Source organism: Oncorhynchus kisutch, linkage group LG18 (genome assembly GCF_002021735.2).
Source record: "Oncorhynchus kisutch isolate 150728-3 linkage group LG18, Okis_V2, whole genome shotgun sequence".
NCBI lineage: Eukaryota > Metazoa > Chordata > Actinopteri > Salmoniformes > Salmonidae > Oncorhynchus > Oncorhynchus kisutch.
The window spans coordinates 36,789,751-36,810,005 of record NC_034191.2 but is presented as its reverse complement, the minus strand read 5'-3'; the positions used below and the strand labels follow the sequence as shown (position 1 = coordinate 36,810,005).

Genomic DNA, 20,255 nt, shown 5'->3' with positions numbered 1-20,255 from the left:
ACATTTATGGAATAATTGAAGGTGTTTTATGGGACACGTGATTCCACGTGAGTGCACGAGACAAAATGTTTATAATTACAAAATTAGCAATTACTGGATTTCTGTTACCAAATTTGTTAATGTAAGAAATCAAACAACTTAGATTCTCAGATGACATTTCTTGGAAGGTTTATGTATTGTGACAAACATTGCTTTAGTATTATAAACAAGTTTTAAATCACAAAAGTATTAAAATACCTAGCAAAAATACATAGCAAAAATCTTCATTTTATACATTTTGGGCCTACAAATATCTTATTTCCAGGGGTGGTTTTTACACAATCCCTCCTCGAGGTGGCGATAGAGGCCCATCAGCTCATGCTGAACCTCAAAAGAAAAAACATTCTACAGCTGATCCAGCAGAGCATGGACTAGAGACGTCGGAGGGCTACGCAGACGCTCGTTGAACTCCCGGGTACTGCTCTGGTAGTAAATTTGGCCAGAGAGGCTGAAAGCGGTGTCTAGCGGTTAATCTTTGATTAAAAAACAATCAAACTTTACTCGGTGTGGCGGCAGTTGGCACCGCTATGCTGAGACTGGGTGAGATATGGTAAGAGATAGTGATGGAGAAGAAAGTGAAGCAAGTATGGAGCATGGAGTTCAGGAGGAACATAAAGTGGTTCTGAAGTTTAGGGAGGACAGAGGAGTTGGGGAGATGAGTCCGATAAGGTTGACGGCTGTGATAAAGGAGTTGATTGGGGAAGTTGTAATGCTAATGTATTAAGAGATGGGATCTTGTTGCTGTACTGTAAGGACATGGCGCAGGGGGAAGCAAATAGGGAAGTGTATGGTGGTGTCGAGCAGCGCGGAAGGATTGGGGAGCCGGGCGTTCCTCATTGAGGACCATGTATGTTGCATTGATCTGATCTGTAATAGACTATGGTAGCATAGCGTATGGTTCGACAGCCCCGACATCATTGGAAAGGCTAGATGCCATACAGGGACAAGGACTCAGAATATGTAGTGGTGCCTTTCGGACAAATCCCAGAGGCTGCACTACAGGTGGAGATGGGGGATATATGCCATTGCAGATTAGGAGACAGCAGCTGGCAATTAATTATTGTCTCACCCTACAGGGACATGGGGTGTCTCATCCTGCAAAAGAGATTTTACAGGCATGCTGGGAACATGAGTGAAGACAGAACACAAGCTTTGGGTGAGTGAGTAATACCCAGGCGAAGGAGATGGGACTGTATGGAAGGGAGTTTGGTCCAAAGGTAGTTATTCCTGTAAATCCACCGTGGCTACTCCCGCCTCCAGTAGTTGATCTAGAAGCGTTGGAGAGAATACAGAAAGATGGGGAGGGTGTTGATCCATCTGATTTGTTTAATGGACGTCTGGATACAGTGTATCAGGATTTTGTTGCCATATACACAGATGGTTCAAAAGATCCGAGGACATGACGTTCTGGGTCAGCATTTGCAGTGCAGGAATGTGGGGGTGAGAGTCAGGAAACGCATTACAGATCATCTGGCTGTATAAATGGCAGAGGCCAGAGGCTGATGGCCATACTGTTGGCCTTGAAGTGGGTGGAGGAAGTCAAGCCAGACAGAGTAGTTATTCGCTCTGATTCATGTGCAGTGCTAAGGAGTCTCCAGTCCTTTAGGTCACGTAGCAGACAGGGCCTGCTTTATGAGGTACTATAAACCCACGGCAGGAAGGGACAGAAGAGAGGAGGCTATTTTTTAAAAGATTAAGGGTGGGACACAGCCATTTGAATAAATCCTTAAATGTGGGAGGAAATCATCCAACAGGAAAGTGTAATTATTGCCAGGAAACACGAGACCGTGGAGCATATATTGCTACCATGTGGGCAGTATCAGAGGGAAAGAGAGAGGCTCAGATCTAATTTGAGGGAGAAATTGATACAGGAAATTAGTTTAAAGTGTATATTGAGTAGAACGATATTGTCTCAAATATTTTGTTGTCTTTTTTAAGAGCAACGGATCTGGCAGGTAGAATTTAGTTAATGCCTGTTTCTGGCCCACACTCCAGTACAGTAGCTGGCGGTAATGCACCATAACGTTGGATGTGGTAGGTGTGGTGAAGTTCTCGGAGCCTGAGGCTTGCACCGAGGGTCAGGATAAAGATGAGTCTGTGACAGTAGGAGTGATGTTTTTGGAAAAAGTGGACCCTTGCCCATTGGCAGATCCATTTTTGGTCTCAGGGCAGGTGAAAACAGAGTTGGGTGCTGTGGAATTGGTGAATGTAACCAGAAGTGGTCTGGTGATAATTGTATGTGTTTCTGCTGGTCAGAGGGAGCAGGTGCTCTGTGTTAAGTGAATGGGGGCAAGAGATGGGAATTGTTTTGCACTCAAGAACAGGGCGCCATTGAAAGGAGTGATTTAATGGGGTAGTGGTAAATCTGAAAGCTGACCAACTGAAGGGGAAGATTCCCGGTGTTTGTGTTGCTCATTGTTTGGTGTGATGCAGACAGTGGCGTGAGTGGAGGAACAGAAGAGTCATTGTCTGTTCTTTTGAGTTTTGATGTTGAGTCTTTTTCCGACAAAGTGATGTTACGAGCTATTGTCCCGAATACTTTACGTTGTTACAGGTGTCAATGGGCATTGGGCATGTGGCATCGGTGTGTAGGAGGGAGGGTCCTAGGTGTGAGAAGTGTGCAGAAGGGCATGAGAGAAAGCAATACGTAGCATTGGGGAAAGTAGTGGAATGTGTTAATTGTAGGGGTGCCCATTGGGCAGGGGATCAGTAATGTCCTGTGCGAGAGAGGCAGGTTGAGGTTTCCAAGGTTAGAGTAGTGCAGAAGTTGTCATATGCTGAGGCAGTGAAGAAAGTAGAGGAAGATGGGTCAAGGGGGGGGGATCCTGAGAAGAGTGGTGTGAGTTGTAGATCTGTACCAGTACAGAGGGATACACCAACAAGTGATATACGTTTCCGTAAGATTGGATTTTTGGCATTTATGGCAATGGTTATCAACTGTACTGCAGGGATGGAATGTAAGTCCAAGAAAATAAAGGTTGTGGTGTCAGCTGCAGATAAGTATTTGGGTGTTGGAGACTTGACATCAGAAGAGTTACAGGGTTTGTTAAGTGGTGGTGTCCCATCCTTTCAGGCTGTTGGCCTGAAGTAGGACTAAATAGATTTAAATAGTGGAGTATGGTATTTTATTTAGACATTATTATTATGTTTTTAGTAGTGTTAGATTGTAGGGTATTTGTTGTATTTATTTATTTTGTATTTTTTTCAAGCAAGGTTTAAGGGAGTTATACTCCAGGCCAGTAGGTGGCGGTAATGCAACATTTATTGGATACCAACTGCCGTTAAACCTCATCAAAGAAAAGAAGGCTGATCCAGCATGGCGGCGGTTAAGAGACTCAAACGCGTGGCAGCGTTGCAGCCAGGATTCATATCTTTTAAATGGTCGGCCGAATCAGATGACTTGAACAGTGGCCGGAGGAAGCGTGTGAATAAGAATAAGAAAAAGAATTGGAACAAACACAGTGATATTCAAGATGTTGAAGAGTTTTTGGATGACGTGAGACTTCAGGAAAGAACTACAGGGTGAGCAGCATGTTTGCCAACAGAGCTAGCTGTCTTGCTAGCTTTTATTACCTGCTAATAAGCGTATATTTAGCAGGTATTGCGACATTATCAAACATCTGATTATTCTAGCAAGCTAGGTTTGCATGTCAATCAGTCCAGGTGTCAATTTTTCCATCTTGCAAAAATGGAAGTTGTACCTTGTACCCCTGGGGCGGCAGGGTAGCCTGGTGGTTAGAGCGTTGGACTAGGAGCCGGAAGGTTGTGAGTTCAAATCCCCGAGCTGACAAGGTACAAATCTGTCGTTCTGCCCCTGAACAGGCAGTTAACCCACTGTTCCCAGGCCGTCATTGAAAATAAGAATGTGTTCTTAACTGACTTGCCTGGTTAAATAAAGATTTAAAAAAATAATGCTAATGTACACGTTGGGTGGTTTATTCTAATTAGCAAGCAAGCTAAGCTGGTTAACCAAGGGAGTTGGCTAGATAACTACATGTTTAAAAAAACATGTCCTACTAAACTATAATCACCCTCATAATTATCCAACCTTGAGCAACACACCTAAACTGAATCGTTTCTTAACCTGTTTACTAGTAACGTTATGATTCGGCTGCTTTTATGTAACGTTACTTAACGTTAGCTAGCTATATTTAGAGTTTAACACATGCTTTATGCCGTGGCTACATATTTTGATTCAAATTGAATTACCCAGTTAAACTTTTTTTTTTAAAATATTTTATTCGACAGAGGACTGATATCCGAGAAGCCAGATTATAGCCTGTTCTTTGTGGACATCGGAGAGCAGAAAAAAAGTGTCCTGCCAGGTAAGCAATATCATTGTTTACTTCAAATATATTTTCCGCTTCAACTTTGTTAATGTTTGGAGTGTCAAATCACTGAAGTTTGTGTTTTCTGTGTCTGCTAGAAGTCCAAGAGAGAAAGAAGGGGAAGAAGTCAAAGTCACGGCCCCTGAGGATAGACCTGATCCTGCAGCATGACTCCCTTGTCCCTCCGCCTAAAGAGTGAGTTTCTCTGATATACCCTGACAATTGCCCTCTCACCCCCATCCTTCCCTGGCCCTTAGCTGGAGATGGTTTGGCCCGGTTCAGTCAGCTTGTGCATGGCACAGTGTCCAGTGATGAACCCATCCTTGCGCTCACAGTATTTCCTTGGGAATGTGAAGACAATCATGGAACTCAGGGAGCTGTTGTGTGAACAGCCTCCTGGGAACTGAGGGCAATGTGCTGTTTCCCCTCTACTGGGTTGTATTTACTAGTAATGAAATGGAAACAAACGGGAAAGGTACTACCTGAACTTGTCCTATAAGAAATACTTGTTTTTGTTTTCTGTTGCGAAAGGTTTTGCTAATGTGCACAAACTAATACTAGGCAGATTTTCCCCTACTTTGTAAACTGGAGTCATGCAGCAAGGCTGTATTTTGATAAGTACACAAGGTTAGCTTATTTCTCATAATAAGATGTGATTGTACACACTGAAGTCTAGGACACTATTTCAAATTCAGTTCCCTCTCTCCCCCAGTGTTTTGGCCTACCAGCAACCAAACGCAAAGAAACTCCGCCGCATTGCAGAGAATGCCGAGAAATTGGCGGCCATGGGTGTGTTGCCACGGAGACAGAAACTGCTCTTGAACCGTAGACCGGCAACTAAAACGTCAAAGGCAAAGACGGCAGCCAACAACTTCCCAGACAGACCCTATTATGACTTGTGGGGAGGAGAGGGTAAGTTTGGCTATTCAAAATGCTAAACTAAGTCAAATAAATAGTTGGAGTTCTTCTGTCAGTGTTTGTGACTACATTTTATTCATATTGCAGCCAAAGAGACCGCAGATCCTTACTACCTTGAGCAAACAGGGAAAAGTTGTGTGAAGGTGAGACTGCAGCATTGTCACTGCCTTAAAGTTTATAGTCTCTCAGTATTGTATGTGCTGTATCATGAAAAGGGATACTTAGGCAAATAGGAGTGTTTGTATATTTACTCTCTTACTGTATTTAAGTTTTAAATGCTGTCTTGTTCATTCTTAGCGACCAGAGAAGCTCAACGTAAAGCCCTCTATTCTCCCGGCAGTGGAGGTCATAGCCCCTGGAGGCTCCTACAACCCAGACTTCTTCTCCCATCAGGTAACTTAATACACGTAAACAGTGATTTTAAATGCCAATGCCAACTTATCAATGCTTCTGCTCCCATGATGTGTGTGTGGTGTTCTGTCTCTTCATGTTGAGTAATGCCGTGGTTGATGTATTGAAGTGCTGACCTTTTTCTCCCAGGCCTTGTTACTAGAGGCCCATGAGGTGGAGGTGATGAGGGAGAGAGCGGAGCTGAGAATAGAGAGACAGCTGGCTGTCAAACAAGAGGATACTGCCACTGAGGTACGACAACAGAACCCCCCCCCCCACTGTTCATCATTACACAATTCTGACCTGTATGTGGTCCTTTGGCTCCATTTTGCCTGACCTTCTGTTGTTTCTCTGCAGGAGACAGTCTTCGAGGAACTAGTGGAAGGGTTAGTGGAGGAGGAGGAGGAAGAAGAAGAGGAGGAGGAGGATGTTTCTATTCGTGGTGGCTTGCAGCAGGAGAAAAAGACAGAGAAAGAAAGGAAGAGAGAGCGAGCCGACAAGATAAAGGCATGCAAGACTACAAAGCCTTTTCCCCCTAATGTGCTCTAGGCTTTCCCCTCCATGTGCTAGCTTAGGATCTGACCGACGGTGTCTCTTTTGCTGTTCAGTCACAACAGAAGCAGGCGGCAAGGGTGTTCACTGACAAGAAGCAGCAGCTCTTCCAGCTGCGCTCCATCCAGGCGACCCTGAAGAGGCGGGAGCAGCGGACCAGAGAGAGGGTGGCCCAGCGGAAGGCCAACCAGGAGGCAGAGAAGTCCATGCCCCGACGTCTCGGCAGACTCAAGTCAGTACCTCCACAAGAATGCCACTATTCTCATCTACCATCTTGGTTGTTTATTACAATTTATATCTAGGGCAAGATGCAACAGGTCCTCCATAGAGCTTCCTGGCCAATTTGAAAAGCAGGTAAAACGTATCCTAGTATGAACTGGAAGAAGCCTTAGACATTTCTATAACAATGGGCTACAGAAAAACCTATACCCCATTCCAAAACCAAATCATTTAGCCTGATTTCCATAGTGCTGCTTTCCCCTTAGTGTGAGTTTCGTCTGTGCCGTTGTCCTCTCTGTGATCTCCATACTCTGTCTGAACTTGGCCCCCACATATCTCCCTAGGTTCCAGGCTCAGGATCTAGAGATCCAGCTGAGTGATGAGATTCCTGGATCCCTGCGGACACTCAAGGTTTGTGACTGACCATCCCTCTCACTGTCTACAATGCATTCACACTGGGCTGACCTTTGAACCCATGTACATGTGTGTGGAACTGAAATGCTGGAAAAGTTACAGCATAGCAACTTAATTCACAATGTCACATGCTGACCCGTTTTGGAGCAAGGTCCTTCATCAGAGCACTATTTATTTATATGGATTTACTGATGTGTACTGACATGTTTCCCTTCTCCGCATGTAATTATGTGTCCTGCAGCCAGAGGGCAGTGTCCTCAAGGACCGCTTCAAGAGTATGCAAAAGAGGAACATGATTGAGCCCAGAGAACGAGCCAAGTAAGTTATTCTCTCCCCTTCTGTAAAACAAACAGCATCTCATGTCAGGTATATATTTATACATAGTAGTTTCTGCATGTCATTAACTCATAACTTTCATAGTAGAACATTCTAGATTTGTTTGCATTATTGTCTGTTTCCAGAGAGGTATACTACAAAGCAGGATCTATGCGTTAGCCCATAATATTGTGAAAAAACTTTAAATTGGCTTGGTCTAATTGACCCAACAACCAAACGCACATTTAGCGGTCTTAATGAACCAGAAAATAGTTACTTTTGTTGTTTTATCAAAGTTAGCTGGCGTTGTAGTATACCTCTCTTTTGGTTCGGTCAGCTTAATAAGCATGACGATGTCCAGTGATGAACCCATCCTTGCGCTCACAGTATTTCCACGGAAATGTGAAGACAATCATGGAACTCAGGGAGCTGTTGTGTAAACAGCCTCCTGGGAACTGAGGGCAATGTGCTGTTTCCCCTCCACATCTCCTTTAGTCTTTATTATACAAGAGAATATAGTCTTGATTTGATAAAGCCATTGAAGTGCTTTGATTGTGTGCTCCGCCTCCTCCCGCAGGTTCAAGAGGAGACACAAGGTGAAGTATGTTGAGAAGAGGGCCTTCAGGGAGATCACCTAGAGACCAAACAACCAACCTATGGAACTGTTCAGGACTGTGATGTCACTCACAACACAGCCTCACCCACCGCCACTGGGCAACAGCCAGCCAAAGAGCTACTATTTGCCCCCTCAAATGTCTCCAATCAACTCAGCCCATTTTAAGTCGGTGATGGATTTGCCACCCTTTTAAATCTGTGTTGTTGGAAAATATTGAAGATCCAAGTCACCACGATTTGGAACATTATTTGCTGTGCAATGATATTTTCACGCACCAGCCCAATCCAGATGGCACCCGTCAGATTCAGGGTCAGTTCTAATGCATTTGGATATTTAAATACACTGATTCTGGGTCTGTCGGCATCAGTTGGGAATGTTAAAGGCTTCAGAAAGGGGGCTCTCTCCTGTCCCTCTCTCCCAGTTGGTGATCTTGTCTTTTGTTCTTGCAAAACCAAGATTAATGCCCTCATTAGAAGGAGTGGATTCCTGAGTGAATAACAAGGCAGAAAACGTTTAAAGCCACTTGTCAACATGTGGACTTGGGTACATTCTTTCAGTTATATCTGTTGTGTACAAAATCACTTGATTTGCTGTAATCTGACTTGATTTCATTAAAGCAAGTTAATTAATGAAATTGTTTTTATTTTTACTCTGATTATGCTATTTAAATCTGTTTGTGCTTCTCCCCTTAATAATGCATGACTTATTTGTTGTCTAGTATGATTGCAAAGAAGTTTCATATGATTTCTTAAAATTGTCTCAAGACCACAAGCATAAGTCTCCAGATAAAATTTGAATTTGTCACCAGAAGTCGATTCAACAGCTTAAAAACACTACATTGCTTACAAAAAAATATTTGTACAAATTCAACAATGTTTAAAGGGTCTAGTTTACGTAGTGTATCCATGGTGCTTGTGGTATATAAAAAATATCTTACTGGTCGTGTGACCTTTGAAAATAGTGTCTCAAATGTATTATTCAGTGCCTATAGAAAGTACATGGCCCTTGGATTTCTTCACATTTTGTGTTACATAGTGAGATTCAAATGGATTTTATTGTAAATTTTTGTCCATTTGTCTACACAAAATACTGTAAAAGTGGATGAGATTATATTTTTTTAAAGATTCATGGAAAATAACACTACCTTTAAGTATTCATCACCCTCAGTACAGTACAATACATGTTAACACTTTAACGGCAATTACAGCTGTGAGTTTTGGGAACGTCTCTTAAGATATTTGGCTGTTCTTTTCACAATTCTTGACTACAAAATTGAAGTCTTGCCATTGATTTTCAAGCAGATTTAAGCCAACTGTAACCTGGCCACAAACATTCACTGTCTTGGTCAGCAACTCCTGTGTAGATTTGTGTTGTAGGTTGTTGCGCTGAAAGGTGATTTCATCTCCCAGTGTCTGGTGTGAAGCAGGTTTTCCTTTATGATTTTGCCTGTGCTGAGCTCCATCCCGTTTCTTTTCATCCTGAAAAACTCCCCAGTCTTTGCCTATGTCAAGCATACTCATACCATGATGCAGCCACCACCATGCTTGAAAATAAGGAGGCAGTAATGTGTTGAATTTGCATTTAGGCCAAAAAGAGTATTCCTTTGCTGTTTTTGTTGTCAGTATTTAGTGACTTGTTGCATATATATATATATATATATATATATACATGTTTTGGAATCTTTTTTATTATGTATAGTTTTCACTGTCATTTTGGTCATTATTGTAGAGTCACATGTTGATCCATTCTCAGTTTTCTTCCATCACAGCCAACTTTTAAAATCACCAATGGCATCATGGTGACATCCCTGAGCAGTTTCCTTCCTGTCCTGCAGCTCAGTTCAAAAGGACGACTGCATCTTTGTGTCGGGGTGGTTTAATACATCACCCATAGCAGAATTATTAACTTGACAGGAAGGAATATTAACTTGATAATATCTTAAAGAGATATTCAATGTCTGATTTATTGTTACCCATCTACCAATCACTGCCCATCTTTGAGGCTGTCAAAAAGGTCCCTGGTCTTGGTACTTGAATCTGCTTGAAATTCAATGCTTGACTGAGGGACCTTTCAGATGTATGGTGGACAGAGGAAAGGGTAGTCATTCAAAAATCATGTCCGCCACTATTATTTTACACGGAGTCCATATAATGTAGACTACATGGCCAAAAGTATGTGGACACCAGGCTCGTTGAACATCTCATTCCAAAATCATGGGCATTAATATGGAGTTGGGGAGGAGGAGGACACCGACAGGGAGGGGAGACCTTAAACCTTAATTACATAAACCTTAATTACCCCTGGCCAGGCAGTATGGAAGTATCCCCAGGTCCCGTGGGTGCCTGGAGCTCCGACAAAGCTGCTTATCCCTTAATCGGGGTGCAAATGTAATCTTTTACCTAAAGAGTGGCCCACCACCCGCCTCTGATCCCTCCCCACAACGCTAATCCCTGTGCCTTCCAGCCAGGCAACCTCCGGTGCCCACATCGCCCTGCCCCTACCCACAGTAGTTACACTCAACACACTGGTGCCTCTGAGACTGTGCCTGTAGTAAACCATACCTATGGTATGGCTATTCCATAACGCAATGGACAATAATTTCTCGTTTAATCTATCGATGCTACCAGCCATCTTAGTTCACCATGACCTTCAGTCATTCTGAGTGTATAGATTTACATGTGTGTTTGAGAGTGATGGTTTTCATGTTTATCTCCTATTCTCCCTCACCACATACATGTGCGAGCCTTTGATGGAGTCAGATTGCATTAGCATGAGGTAGATGAAAATGGTGTGCCGTGAGTGGAGCAGAGCGTTACGCATTATGAACGCGCTCACTGCTCACCTGCATCACTTCATTATAGTGTGTCTCGACGCGGCTCCCTGAGCACATCGATGTGCCGAGTCAGCAACCAGCAGTCCTCTCACCTATAGTCCTTATATACCAGTCTTCGAGCTGTCCTTTCTCAAATACACACAAATAGTGAAGGTGAGTACCTCATCCCCTCCCCTACTGACTGCACAGGTACTGACCATAGGTCACTCATTCAGGACATGATTATGTCAAAGACCCTCTTGGGAGATATTTATGGTCTTCACCTGAACCTCACAGTGGATGCTTTCTTGAACGTGAGAGGATGGGTAACAGTGATATGAACTGTGTACAATACAGTAGCTTTTACAAGTCAGTCCCACGGCTGTATTCATCTGGGAGGATACGGGTCTGGATCCTGAAGACAGGGGGGTGCATCACCTGAGTAAATTACTCTAGATCCAACAGGCTCTCACAGTCACTGCAGCATTAGACTTTTCCCACGTTGCTCCAAACGTCGAATATCATCTTCCGCCAGAGAATTAGCAAGTGTTTGTGCATTTGAGAGTGACCATAACAGCAAAGGTGACCACGACAAGTCTTCTACATTTGCATCCCCCAACACCATGCCAGTGCCAATAAACACAGTTGTCCATGTGAACACTCTGTGTACACACAGAAGGTGAGAGGAGAGGTAGAACAGGCACACCAGGAGGTGGGGAAAATGGAGGGATGGATGAAAGGCAAGGCTGGAAGAGAGTGATAATGGAAAATGGTTTGTGTGTCGGTTGTGTTGTATTTGGAGTGGAACAGTGAGAGATGAGAAAGGAGGGGATAAACAGAGCAATGGAGGGAGGGAGGGAGGAGCAGAGCGATGATTCCTCTCTAATCCTCTGGACACTCGCGAACCGGGTGGCTGCAGACAGACCGAGAGTGTAAGAGAGTGAGAGGGAGTGGGCAGGTGGAGACGGAGAGAGTGTGAAGTCAAACTGTGAGAGGAGCAAGATGAAGGCTGAGGGAGGAGGAGAAGAAGGGCTATTATTCCTCTAGCACGCTGAGAGAAACCAGTGGGGAGCGTTCCTTACGAGCAGAAGCGAAGCAGCTATTCACTCTCTGCCAGAGTGAGAGAGGGGGAGAGCGAGCGATAAACGAGAGAGAGAGAGGTACACTACTCCGCTGACAGTGTGAACAGAACGAGGAGAGATGAGAGAGGGAGGGTGAAGCAGAAAACTAGACAATGTGGAGGGAGAGCAGTAGGTAGCAGCTTGTTCGGGAGAGGTGGAGAGAGAGGCAGAGAAGCACAAGACTAGCCACAGGGAAGGAGAGAGAGAGGACGGAGGAGAGACAGTGGGGGAGGGAAGAGGAGGATGAGGGAGGAGTGGAGCGAGAAGCTGATCTTTGACTGTTGAGGACAATGTGCGAGCGTGTGAGCGTGAAGTGTGCTTGTGAGACTGGGTGCGATGGATCACTGTTCCTGCACACTGTAAGTCTCAGTGCATGGCAGGGCGTTTAGTGTGTGAGTCTGGTTTCATTGTGTTTTACAAGACACAGCACAGAGGCTGAGGGATTACGACAGCTGGGGAGAGAGTGTGAGGCTCTTCTATGTGTGTTGTGGTAGCGAGCAGGTGTGTGTGTGTGTGTGTGTGAAAGCAGCTGGAGACAGAGATAGGTAGAAAGGCCAGGTACACCTAGAGGGCAGGATCGCAGAGAGAGAGAACCCACGTGAGGGCAGAACTAGTGAAAACAGGGACACCAACTCTGCCACCAGATACAGTGCTTGTACGTGCACAGCGGCACACAGAAGAAGCACCGTTCCAGTCATCTCAGGTCAGCGCGGTGGGGGTGGAGCCAGGGTCCATGGATATCCACCAGGCAGCCATGGGGGCCCAGTGAGCTGTAGTAGAGGACGCCCTCTGCCCCCAGTCCCACCCAGCAGCAGCACTCTCGCTTCCCCTCCGGTGGGTAGACGAAGGTGAGCCTAGGGCACTTCGAAGCCCCGAAGGAGGGCCTACAGCGGGTTTCCTGTACCCAGAGGAGGAACCACGGCCATCATGGGGGAGTGGACCATCCTGGAGCGCCTTCTGGAGGCTGCCGTCCAGCAGCATTCCACCATGATCGGAAGGTAAGCAGCATACTGATATCTAGAGCAGAGGTATTCAAATCTGAGCCTGCAGGTCCAGAGTACTGCGGTTGTGTTCTACCTGATAATGAATTGCACCCTGGTGTCCCAGGTCATTATCAGTCCCTGGTTAGAGGGAAATATTGAAAATCAGTAGTGGAACTGGCTTCAAAGTCCAGATGTGAATTGACCTGATCTAGAGGTTAAATTACATTACATTCAAAAGCTTTAATGTCACATTCACTTTGTCTTTGGATTCCATTCCGAAGGCTCAATCGCAAACACAATGGCCATAACATTAAAATGATACAAAAATAAAAATAAGAACTTACATGACCATTTTAAAAGGGCAGATTGTTAATAAATGTCTCTGGTGTTGGCTGCAAAGGGCACTCTATCCTGCATCAGTTTTGATGGGGATGAATAGAATATACTGTAGGCTAGGTATTGGATAGGGGGCTTATTGCAAGGATATTCTCTTCTGCATGGTCAATTTGAGGCTCTCAATGAACCTTCCCCTCTGTGTGTCATCTCTATGTGTTGCAAATATGGTCTGATTGAGTCTGTGGCTTCCTGTCCAAAGTGGCTGATCAGAAGCTGAGAGGCTTTGTTTTAATCCTGTGGAGAAAGTGATGGGATGTATGATGGAGGGAGGGGAGAATGGATGGGGGAGAATGGGGAGAGGAGAGATGCCATTGGTCCAAGGGGCTTCAGCTGTCAGAGTTTGAAACAGCATGAGGATGCAGAGACCTCATTTGACTTTCACCCAGTCCATTCCTCTCACTTTCCCCTCTCACTCTTTATTCTCTCTCTCTGGGTCTCTCTCTCTCTCTCCCTTGCACTCTCACACCCTCTCACACTTTCTCTTTTTCTGATAGCGTGTCATGTCCTAAGTGTAGAAGGCATCAGAGAGCGTGTTTTCTCAGAGCTGCATGCAGCAGAAAGTGGTCTCCTTTGCTATGGTGTCTTCTGGGAAGTCTCTACAGAAGGCTGTGGGGTTTATTGTGTCCTCATTATGGGCAGTGTGGTCACTGGTCCTCCCTGACATATGGCAAAAGGCTAATTGATCATTAGAAAAATATTTTGCAATTATGTTAGCACAACTGAAAACTGTTGTCCTGATTAAAAAAGCAATAAAACTGACCTTCTTTAGACAAGTTGAGTATCTGGAGCATCAGCAATTGTGGGTTCAATTACAGCCTCAATATGGCCAGAAACAAAGACTTTCTTCTGAAACCAGTCTCAACGTCAACAGTGAAGAGGCGACTCCGGGAGTTGCAAAGAAAAAGCAATATCTCAGACTGGCCAATAAAAAGAAAAGATTAAGATGGGCAAAAGAACACAGACACTGGACAGAGGCACTCTGCCTAGAAGGCCAGCATCCCGGAGTCGCCTCTTCACTGTTGATGTTGAGACTGGTGTTTTTTCCCGGGTACTATTTAATGAAGCTGCCAGTTGAGGACTTGTGAGGCGTCTGTTTCTCAAACTAGACACTCTAGTGTACTTGTCCTCTTGCTCAGTTGTGCACCGGGGCCTCCCACTCCCGTTTCTATTCTGGTTAGAGCCAGTGTGTGCTGTTCTGTAAAGGGAGTACTACACAGCGTTCCACGAGATCGTCATTTTCTTGGCAATTTCTCGCAAGGAATAGCCTTAATTTCTCAGAACAAGAATAAACTGATGAGTTTCAGAACAAAGTTATTTGTTTCTTGCCATTTTGAGCCTGTAATCGAACCCACAAATGCTGATTCTCCAGATACTCAACTAGTCTAAAGGCTAGTTTTATTGCTTCTTTAACCAGTACAACAGTTTTCAGCTGTGCTAACACATAATTACAAAAGGGTTTTCTAACGATCAATTAGCCTTTTAAAATGATAAACTTGGATTAACTATGCCATTGGAACACAGGAGTGATGGTTGCTGATAATGGGCCTCTATGTATATTCCATTAAAAAAATCTGCCGTTTCCAGCTACAATAGTCATTTACAACATTAACAATGTCTTATATCACAAATAAATTGTAAGGTTATTATGTCATTGGTTGTCCTAATGCAGTGGAGGCATAAAAGTGCAACTGCAGCACAGCGAAGTACAAAAGAGCTGTCACTGTCAGTCATTGTTGATGTTTTCTCATCACAAAATCATGTCTTGCCAAATCTACTGTAAGCCTAGAGAGAGAGAGAGATTAAAACCAACATCCAATGTAGGCTATCTCATAATACAGTACTGGGCCCTATAGCTAGTTGTCCATAATTTGTCATACAAGAGTAGATACTTTGAGTGTATACATTACATGATCAACTATTCAGCACATTCATTATAGGGTGACACATTGTTTGAAGGGTACCTACATAACGACTTCATAACACATTCGTAACACTATCATAATCCGTGTGTCCATCGCTATGTCTATATGAATGTTCCTCCAGAACTAGCGCTATAGAATTACAGTATATTATGCATAGTGCCAAAGCTGCCTGACCCCTGGCTTCCACAGATCTGTGCCTCCATTAGGAGACAGACCAGTCAACCTGTATCTGGTAGCAGTAGTGGTGCTATGAAGGATCACACCTCCCCTACTCATTCATGATCCACACTGATCATCTGAATTAGTCACCAACGCTAGAAGGAGTGCGAGCAAAGTGTTATTCACACTCTGACAGAGACAGGCGTCATCGTGTCAGTCTGCAGAGGCTGGTTACAGTCATAGAAATGTAATTACTAGAATGTTAATCCGATATTCAAGTAATGTTCTGATTTACCCATTCTAGTGTCTTGTAGTAGTTCTATTTCTATGGTTACAGTATCAGTGTAAGAACTGTCCTCTCTCTCTCTCTCTCTCTCTCTCTCTCTCTGACAATGGTGTGAAAGATGGTAATATAAACATAAGCAAGAGGAGTATTAGAGTTTGAGTTAAAGCAGCTGTTTTGTAGCTGACTCATTTTGTCATGTTTGCTTTTCATCCACTGTTACACTCTTAGAAAAAAAAGGTGCTATCTAGAACCTAAAAGAGTTCATTGCCTGTCCCCATAGGAAAAACCTTTGAAGAACCCTTTTGGGTAGGGTTCTACCTATAACCAAAAAGGGTTCTCTTATAGGGACAAATGAAGAACCCTTTGGAACCCTTTTTTCTAAGATTGTACTGTAATTAGCTGGCATGTTATCTGGCAATTGCCTTCACTATTGTTCAGCCGCGGTAGACAGTGATGGCTCTCCATGACATGACATCTGACCTTGGCATCATTGCAGTTTAGAAACATTGTGGAAACTGGAAATTCCCCTGAGCACAAGTCCCTGATTGGTCCTTATACTGTGGTTTGGGGCACCTCATTGGTCACTGTCTGAAGATGCGAGGGAATAAGGAAGGAAGCATCATGGCTCCCTTATTCCCCCTGGTGATGCCACTGTGCATTCCCTCAGGACAATACGAAAACAAACTGGCTCCTTTTCAACATGAATCACATGAATTGCATTAGCATTAACACACGCAGGAGAGATGCCACATTCCTTTCCCAAGACAGTGTGTGTGTGTATGCGTATGATTTATCAGACGTCGTCCATTTGGAACTAGAATTCCTGGCTGAGCTCAGATAGTAGCTTCCTTCCATTGATAGGCAGGCTGGAGAGGGAGAGAGCATGTCTGAACACTGGCCACATACCAGGGTTCCTATTGAACCAACCTTTGATCGACACTGATGCCCATTGTTGGAAGGAAGAGCCTCAAAACAGGCAGAGATCATAATGATTTGGCTATAACCCAGCTTCATGACTGATGAGCGCTATGGACAGTTGGTGGGAAAACATTGTAGACAGCAACAGACAAAGGGAGTAGGAGTTGGTAAAACCTCTTGTTTTGAATTAGATACAATTTGATTAACTTATTATTTTGAGTTGGGTTAGACTTAGATAAAGGAGTAGGTAATGGAACATGTGAGGGAACCCATGCGAGGGAACCCACGCTCCAGTCAGGTTAAACCTGATGGATGTGGTTGGACACCAATTAGTATGATATTTTAACCTGATGGATTTGTTGTAGTTACTTACTGATCATAGTTGCGCTGAAGCAACCAGCCCAAACGATGGCTTCCAGAAACAGGGTCTACCATACCTACCATACGGTGCCTTGCGAAAGTACTCACCCCCTTGGCATTTTTCCTTTTCTTACAACCTGGTATTAAAATGGATTTTGGGGGGGTTGTATATCATTTGATTTACACAACATGCCTACCACTTTGAAGATGCAAAATATTTTTTCTTGTGAAAGAAACAAGAAATAAGACAAAAAAAAAGAATTTGAGCATGCATAACTATTCACCCCCCCAAAGTCAATCCATAAAGCCCAGCTCGGTGGAGAGTACAGCTTAAAGTGGTCCTATGGACAGATACTCCAATCTCCGCTGGGGAGTTTTGCAGCTCCTTCAGGGTTATCTTTGGTCTCTTTGTTGCCTCTCTGATTAATGCTCTCCCTGCCTCGTCCGTGAGTTTTGGTGGGCAGTTTGTTGTGGTGCCATATTCTTTAAATTTTTTAATAATGGATTTAATAGTGCTCTGTGGGATGTTCAAAGTTTCAGATATTTTTTATAACCCAGCCCTGATCTGTACTTCTCCACAACCTTCTCCCTGACCTGTTTGGAGAGCTTCTTGGTCTTCATGGTGCCGCTTGCTTGGTGGTGTCCCTTGCTTTATGGTGTTACAGACTCTGGGGCCTTTCAGAACAGGTGTATATATACTGAGATCATGTAACAGATCATGTGACACTTAGATTGCACACAGGTGGACTTTATTTAACTAATTATGTGACTTCTGGAGGTAATTGGTTGCACCAGATCTTATTTAGGGGCTTCATAGCAAATACACTGCTCAAAATAATAAAGGGAACACTAAAATAACACATCCTAGATCTGAATGAATGAAATATATTATTAAATACTTTTTTCTTGGCCTCCCGGGTGGCGCAGTGGTTAAGGGAGCGAGACATTGGTGGATGGAGCGACATTGGTGGATGGAGCGAGACATGATGTCCCAGATGTGCTCAATTGGATTCAGGTCTGGGGAATGGGCGGGCCAGTCCATAGCATCAATGCCTTCCTCTTGCAGGAACTGCTGACATACTCCATCCACATGAGGTCTAGCATTGTCTTGCATTAGGAGGAACCCAGGGCCAACCGCATCAGCATATGGTCTCACAAGGGGTCTGAGGATCTCATCTCGGTACCTAATGGCTGTCAGGCTACCTCTGGCGAGCACATGGAGGGCTGTGCAGCCCCCCAAAGAAATGCCACCCCACACCATGACTGCCCCACCACCAAACCGGTCATGCTGGAGGATGTTCCAGGCAGCAGAACGTTCTCCACGGCGTCTCCAGACTCTGTCATGTCTGTCACATGTGCTCAGTGTGAACCTGCTTTCATCTGTGAAGAGCACAGGGCGCCAGTGGCGAATTTGGTGTGAAAATGCCAAACGTCCTGCACGGTGTTGGGCTGTAAAGCACAACCCCCACCTGTGGACGTCGGGCCCGCATAGCACCCTCATGGAGTCTGTTTCTGACCGTTTGAGCAGACACATGCACATTTGTGGCCTGCTGGAGGTCATTTTGCAGGGCTCTGGCAGTGCTCCTCCTGCTCCTCCTTGCACAAAGGCTGAGGTAGCAGTCCTGCTGATGGGTTGTTGCCCTCCTACGGCCTCCTCCACGTCTCCTGATGTACTGGCCTGTCTCCTGGTAGCGCCTCCATGCTCTGGACACTACGCTGACAGACACAGCAAACCTTCTTGCCACATCTCGCATTGATGTGCCATCCTGGATGAGCTGCACTACCTGAGCCACTTGTGTGGGTTGTAGACTCTGTCCCATGCTACCACTAGAGTGAAAGCACCGACAGCATTCAAAAGTGACCAAAACATCAGCCAGGAAGCATAGGAACTGAGAAGTAGTCTGTGGTCACCACCTGCAGAACCACTCCTTTATTAGGGGTGTCTTGCTAATTGCCTATAATTTCCTATAATGTCCATTATATGAAATACAAATACAAATCCATTTAAATTACAGGTTGTAATGCAACAAAATAGGAAAAACACCAAGGGGGATGAACACTTTTGCAAGGCACTGTAGGTAGAGGAGCAAGCCTGCATGGCATGGCATACCCTGTGCCTTGCCTCAGGGTAATGTCATTGCGGAGTCCCAAACAGGTCTATTTATTACCGTCCTCATTTCAGATACATTGGCCCCTAGTGTTTACAGTCGCTTATTCCCCTTACAGCATGGGTAGGCAACTAGATCGGAGCGAATGGTAGGAGGGCTGGAAAATAATTATAATTTGTACACTATATATATATATGTCTCTTTTCTTTATTAGTGGGAATACTTGGGAACAGACTTCCTAAATTACATATTTTTTTCAGCTGAATTCCTGGTCTTTTTTTAAACCAAAAACTACACTGAACAAGAATATAATTGGAACATGCAACAGTTTAAAATATTTTACAGTTCATTTTACTGAGTTACAGTTCATATAGGAAATCAATCTTTTGAAATAAATTCATTAGGACCTAATCTATAGATTTCACATTGACTGGTAATACAGACATGCATATTGGTCACAGATACCTTAAAAAAAAGATAGGGGCGTGGATCAGAAAACCAGTCAGTATCTGGTGTGACCACCACTTGCCTCATGCAGCAACGACACATCTCCTTCGCATAGAGTCGATCAGGCTATTGATTGTGGCCCGTGGAATGTAGTCCCACTCCTCTTCAATGTCTGTGCAAAGTTGCTGGATATTGGCGGGAACTAGAACACGCCATCTTACACGTTGATCCAGAGCATCCCAAACATGCTCAATGTCTGGAAGAACGGGGACATTTTCAGCTTCCAGGAATTGTGTACAGATCCTTGTGACATGGGGCCATGCATCATTCTGAAACATGAGGCGATGGCGGCGGATGAATGGCCCGACAATGGGCCTCAGAATCTCATCAGGGTATCAAATTGCCATCAATAAAACGCAACTGGAAAGGTTCAGAACTTTTGTGAAACATCACAGCACAGTTGAAAAATATATATGGCAAATAGAAATCAAAACTGGATGGTGTTAAGAGATAGATGGGAGGGGTTGAGTGGAGCTGAAGGGTGGGACTAAAAACAACAAGTTAACTAATGTAAAATATACTGGGTCCGTGAAATTGGTTCAGAATTTTTGTGAAACGGCACAGTCAAAAATATATGCCAGCTAGAAAGCAAAACTGGATGGTCTTCAGCGATAGATGGGAGGGGATGAGGGTAGCTGAAAAAAAAAGAAGAGAAAAAGACATGATGTCCGTAAAATGTATATAGTATGTATAAGCTGGAAGTAGAAGCCTAAGTATTGTTGCCCGTTAGTTTACTCCAATTAGGGGGATGGGTGGTACAGTTAGGGGAACATAATAAAGGAAAATACATTTGAAAAAGATACAGTGGCAAGGAAAAGTATGTGAACCCTTCGGAATCACCTGGATTTCTGCATAAATGAGTCATACAATTTGATCTGATCTTCATCTAAAT

At 44.2% G+C, this 20,255-nt stretch overlaps 2 protein-coding genes across 4 annotated transcripts in view; both read left to right on the top strand.

Annotated features, from left to right (window-relative positions):
* Positions 1-320: 320 nt before the first annotated feature.
* Positions 321-8,425, top strand: LOC109908995 (ribosome biogenesis protein NOP53-like). 3 transcript variants are annotated; one of them, XM_020507831.2, is made up of 14 exons: positions 321-589; positions 1,116-1,195; positions 3,249-3,561; positions 4,288-4,364; positions 4,466-4,562; positions 5,080-5,279; positions 5,373-5,428; positions 5,583-5,678; positions 5,826-5,927; positions 6,033-6,182; positions 6,284-6,459; positions 6,791-6,857; positions 7,102-7,178; positions 7,753-8,425. In XM_020507831.2, the coding sequence occupies exons 3-14, from the start codon at positions 3,356-3,358 to the stop codon at positions 7,811-7,813; spliced, it is 1,365 nt and encodes a 454-aa protein (XP_020363420.1). In that variant the 5' UTR covers positions 321-589; positions 1,116-1,195; positions 3,249-3,355; the 3' UTR covers positions 7,814-8,425. The 3 variants fall into 3 exon arrangements, with proteins under 3 accessions (XP_020363420.1, XP_031652023.1, XP_031652022.1); XM_031796163.1 differs by lacking the exon at positions 1,116-1,195 and having other exon boundaries at positions 3,253-3,561; XM_031796162.1 differs by lacking the exon at positions 1,116-1,195 and having other exon boundaries at positions 371-589.
* A 2,908-nt stretch (positions 8,426-11,333) lies between these two features.
* LOC109909251 (gap junction delta-2 protein-like) overlaps positions 11,334-20,255 on the top strand; it is a 30,579-nt gene continuing 21,657 nt past the window's right edge. The window contains exon 1 of the mRNA XM_020508312.2: positions 11,334-12,722. Within this exon, the coding sequence (XP_020363901.1) occupies positions 12,652-12,722 (71 nt within the window). The 5' untranslated portion in view covers positions 11,334-12,651. The remainder of the gene's footprint in view (positions 12,723-20,255) is intronic.

Excerpts from the sequence above, each read along its gene's own strand:
- LOC109908995 (XM_031796163.1), top strand. The coding sequence starts at position 3,356 with ATGGCGGCGGTTAAGAGACTCAAACGCGTGGCAGCGTTGCAGCCAGGA. Across the intron at positions 5,429-5,582 it reads CAGGGAAAAGTTGTGTGAAG|CGACCAGAGAAGCTCAACGT; the intron begins GTGAGACTGCAG and ends GTTCATTCTTAG. Across the intron at positions 6,858-7,101 it reads GATCCCTGCGGACACTCAAG|CCAGAGGGCAGTGTCCTCAA; the intron begins GTTTGTGACTGA and ends TGTGTCCTGCAG.